This window comes from Asparagus officinalis, chromosome 7, assembly GCF_001876935.1.
Source record: "Asparagus officinalis chromosome 7, Aspof.V1, whole genome shotgun sequence".
NCBI classification, from domain to species: Eukaryota; Viridiplantae; Streptophyta; class Magnoliopsida; order Asparagales; family Asparagaceae; genus Asparagus; species Asparagus officinalis.
Window position 1 is genome coordinate 109,610,123 of NC_033800.1, and position 4,202 is coordinate 109,614,324.

General features: G+C 41.6%; 1 protein-coding gene across 1 annotated transcript in view; it reads right to left on the reverse strand.

The window, feature by feature from the left end:
- The window catches only part of LOC109849943 (glycoprotein 3-alpha-L-fucosyltransferase A-like), a 14,295-nt gene extending 13,666 nt beyond the window's left edge, over positions 1-629 (reverse strand). Inside the window, 1 exon segment of the mRNA XM_020419839.1 lies at positions 264-629. Within this exon segment, the coding sequence (XP_020275428.1) occupies positions 264-629 (366 nt within the window).

Consider the following 4,202-nt stretch of genomic DNA (forward strand, 5'->3'; position numbering starts at 1 on the left):
TGTGTAGGGATATGAATACGAGATATGTAGAAGAATTTGTCTATATTTCCTAAATGCAAACCTAAATCCCTCACACCTAACAACACAACATAAACATGCCTGGCTAATCTTTGAATAATGCACGGCTTTAAACCATATATAACTATAACTATCTAACTCTTTTCGGAAAAAAAAAAGAGGAAACTATAGCAATTGTATTGGAAATGTTACTACCAAAGACAACAACAAAAAAAATGCCCAAAACAAAATTTTGAGAGCAAAACCTCGTCAGCCCCGGAGACTAGAACCGGGTGGGATCTAAAATCCCTAGAATACGGAACCGCATCCTTTCTCTCCAGCCACTGCTCGCATCTGCGTCCCTCATCGGCATCATCACCAACATCAATCGTCTCAGCGAACGAGGAAGAAATCGAAGACGAAGGATTCGTCGTCGTCGTCGCCGTCGTTGTTTCCTCCGTGATCGAGGAAGGGAAATAGAAGGAGTTGGTCCAGTTCTCGACGACGGCAAAGTCGAGGCGGCCGAGGAACGCGATCTCGGCGACGACGATGAGGCCGATGAAGAGAGGGACCGAGAGATCCGACCATCACCGTCGCTGCTGCTGCTGCTGCTGAGAGGAGGAGCTCATCATATTCGGGTTCGGGCTTCAAGTCGCAGTGCTCCATTTGGATCCACCCTGCTCTTATTTCTTCCTCCCCTTGTGCTGACATTTTCAAAATTCTGGGCTTTTCTTCGGGTTTTTCGTATTAGTCCCTCACATCTTTCGTACATTGAGATTGGTCCTCCACATCATTGAATTGCTTAGGGGCTGTTTGGTTCAATAGAGGCTAGGAATAGGATTAGGAATCCTATTTTATTTATGGATTCCAACCTAATCCTTAAAATTTTTATAGACAAGTAATAGTTTTATGGAATCCTATTTTTTTGGCATTCTATGTTTGTTTCACCCAAAGGATTAGGAATCTCACTTTTATAGAATTGGTTCAATTCCTAATACCATGTTTGCTTCAAAAAGACCCTTTTTTGGGAGTAGATACTGTAGCAACAGAGAACCTCTTTAACATTTAAAAACTACTGTAGCAACGGCTAGAAGCCACCAAAAATTATATTTTCTTGCTGGAATCACTGTAGCAACGGATATTATCAGCTTCAACTTTCAGATTTCAAAAAACATAGTCAGAACACTGTAGCAACGGCTAGTAGAGGGCCAATGTGGCTATAAATTCACCTTGAGGCCTCACAAATAATCCAAACATTCTCATTTTCAGCATTTATAAAATTCCCATTGTCTTCAATTTGCTGCCCCAACATGAAAATGATATCAGAAGAGTGCTGGCAGAATTATGAAGTTTATTGCGACTGCCATCTCCGAACACCGATGAAAGTGTGCAAGAATGGTAAAAATAAGGGTAGGTGTTATTGGGGGTGTGCAAAATTCCCAAATAAAGAATGCAATTTTTTCGAATGGGCTGAAGAAAGAGGAGAGTCATCAAGCAACCAAGGAAGCCAATATGTCAAAGAAAATAGGTACGGAGAAAAATATATTTTGCAATCAAAGAAGCTGAAGAAAGAATTGAGACTTGTCGAAAAGCAACTACTAGTTTGGAAAATTTCTGCAATTTTCTTAGCAATTTTTTGTGTTATTTAAATTATTACAAACTTCATGTCATGTACCTGTACTTGCAAAAACTACTGAGGGTGTAATGAAAACTGTTGTATGTCATGTACCTGTACTTGCAAAAACTACTGAGGGTGTAATGAAAACTGTTGTTTGAACTGGGTACAAATTCTAATTGATATTGTATGGCTCAGTAATAGATCAACTTGTCATCATTGATTGCCCCATCTATAACTTAAACATGTTTATTACAGATTGCATTATAAGGATGAATTGCCTCGCCTAGACATTGTGAATTCAATGTAGGCTGCAATCTCATCCCCTTTTGCCTCATCTGGATATAATAAACGATGTAAGTTAGATTGCATTCTCAGAAAACGTTGATCATCATCATTGCCACATATCAAGTGCAAGGAAAACCACAGGCAAGGCAAACCAAAACAACAAGTAACCCACAGCACCAAACCCCAGCTGCAGCAAATGCTGCACAAGCTGAAAACAGGCACAAACCAACCAGCAGCAGCAGCATAAACTGCACACAAGCTCAAAACAGGCACGAACCAACCAGCAGCAGCAGCATGAGCTGCACAAAGCAAAAAACAGGCACAAACCAACCAGCAGCAGCATAAGCTGCACACAAGCTCAAAACTGGCACGAACCAACCAGCAGCAGCAGCATGAGCTGCACAAAGCAAAAAAACAGGCACAAACTGAGCTGCACACAAGCAAAAAAAGGCACAAACCAACCAGCAGCAGCAGCATGAGCTGCACAAAGCTCAAAACAGGCACAAACCAACCAGCAGCAACAGCATGAGCTGCACAAAGCAAAAAACAGGCACAAACCAACCAGCAGCAGCAGCATGAGCTGCACACAAGCTCAAAACAGGCACGAACCAACCACCAGCAGCAGCATGAGCTGCACAAAGAAAAAAACAGGCACAAACCAACCAGCAGCAGCAGCATGAGCTGCACAAAGCTCAAAACAGGCACAAACCAACCAGCATCAGCAGCATGAGCTGCACAAAGCAAAAAACAGGCACAAACCAACCAGGAGCAGCAGCATGAGCTGCACACAAGCTCAAAACAGGCACAAACCAACCAGCAGCAGTAGCATGAGCTGCACAAAGCAAAAAACAGGCACAAACTAACCAGCAGCAGCAGCATGAGCTGCACAAAGCTCAAAACAGTCAAGCAACAAACCCCAGCAGCAGCATGAGCTGCACAAATTGTTAGATAACAGGCACATCCCCAACAAAGCTCAAAACAGTCAAGCAACAAAACCCCAGCAGCAGCATGAGCTGCACAAAGCTCAAAACAGGCACAAACCAACCAGCAGCAGCAGCATGAGCTGCACAAAGCAAAAAACAGGCACAAACCAACCAGATTGCAAATATACCAATTCATCAATCCCACAACGACATAGATGTTCTTCATAATAAAAATATATATTGCAACATTAATAGTTTGCAATTAACACAACAATATCCATCAAAATATAATCGAAACCCAACAAACTAGCTATCCGGCCAACCTTGGTCGTTAACTAATTTTGTGATGTACCTCTGCTGACCTTCCTTGGATTTTATGAAAAACCTCCTAGCTTCACGTTCATTGTCATATAAATAGTCTAAAACCCTATCGAGGAACTCCTCGGAATATTCAGACCTATGTTCCTTCAACCTGTAGCTAACTGCTCAGTCCAGTGTATAACGTGTTGATTTCTCATTGACTGAGACATGGACTCAACAAAGGCACATAGCATTTCCTCTTCACGATTAGATTTTTTGGTTTTTTTGTTAGATGATGAAGTCATATTGTCTTTACTCTTAGTCTTATATGTAGTGGGTTGTGGTTGGTTAACAGCACTAGAACGTGGTTGGTTGCAAGCATCAGACTGTGGTTCAGTGTCACTCTCCTCTAGAATCTCGCAATCATCATCGGGAATAGGTATGGACCTACTAGACCCAATGTTAGCGTACACGGGCCTAACAAAATCACCCTTGGCTTGATCATCACCCATGATAACTTGTAAATTTTTGAAGTGAGGAAGGGGTTTGTTTATGTACGCTTTGTACTTAGAATTGGATTTGTCCTGCAATAATAAATACTTATAAATCCAGAGAATCAAATGTATTAAATTGAATGTGACAAGATAGATGCTGAATTGTTATACCTGGGCCCAAGATTTCAAGGTTTCCTCATCCAATGTAATCATTTTACTTGTTTCATCACACCCAGCACCACTTATATCAAGGCAAGCTTTCATGTCATTGAATTTGTTCCGCAAACATTTCAAGTGGTTAATGACATGCAGGTGAGTGAAATCAGTCCTGAATTGCATGTTGATTTTCATGGCAGCCATTTTATAAGCTTCAGCCTTGAAGTTCTTGTCTGGCTTCATGCCATCCAATGCTAAATCTGCAAGATAAGGAATAAGCACATCATCGTGCTCTGGAAGCCAAAACTTATTAGCCACGCCTCTTGAGTTCAACCTGGCACACGGAACCTTATTTTTATGGGCTAATCTTTTCCCTCTTTTCAATGGCGAAGTGTGCTCCGCACCATCAACGTCATGAATATCCTTTCC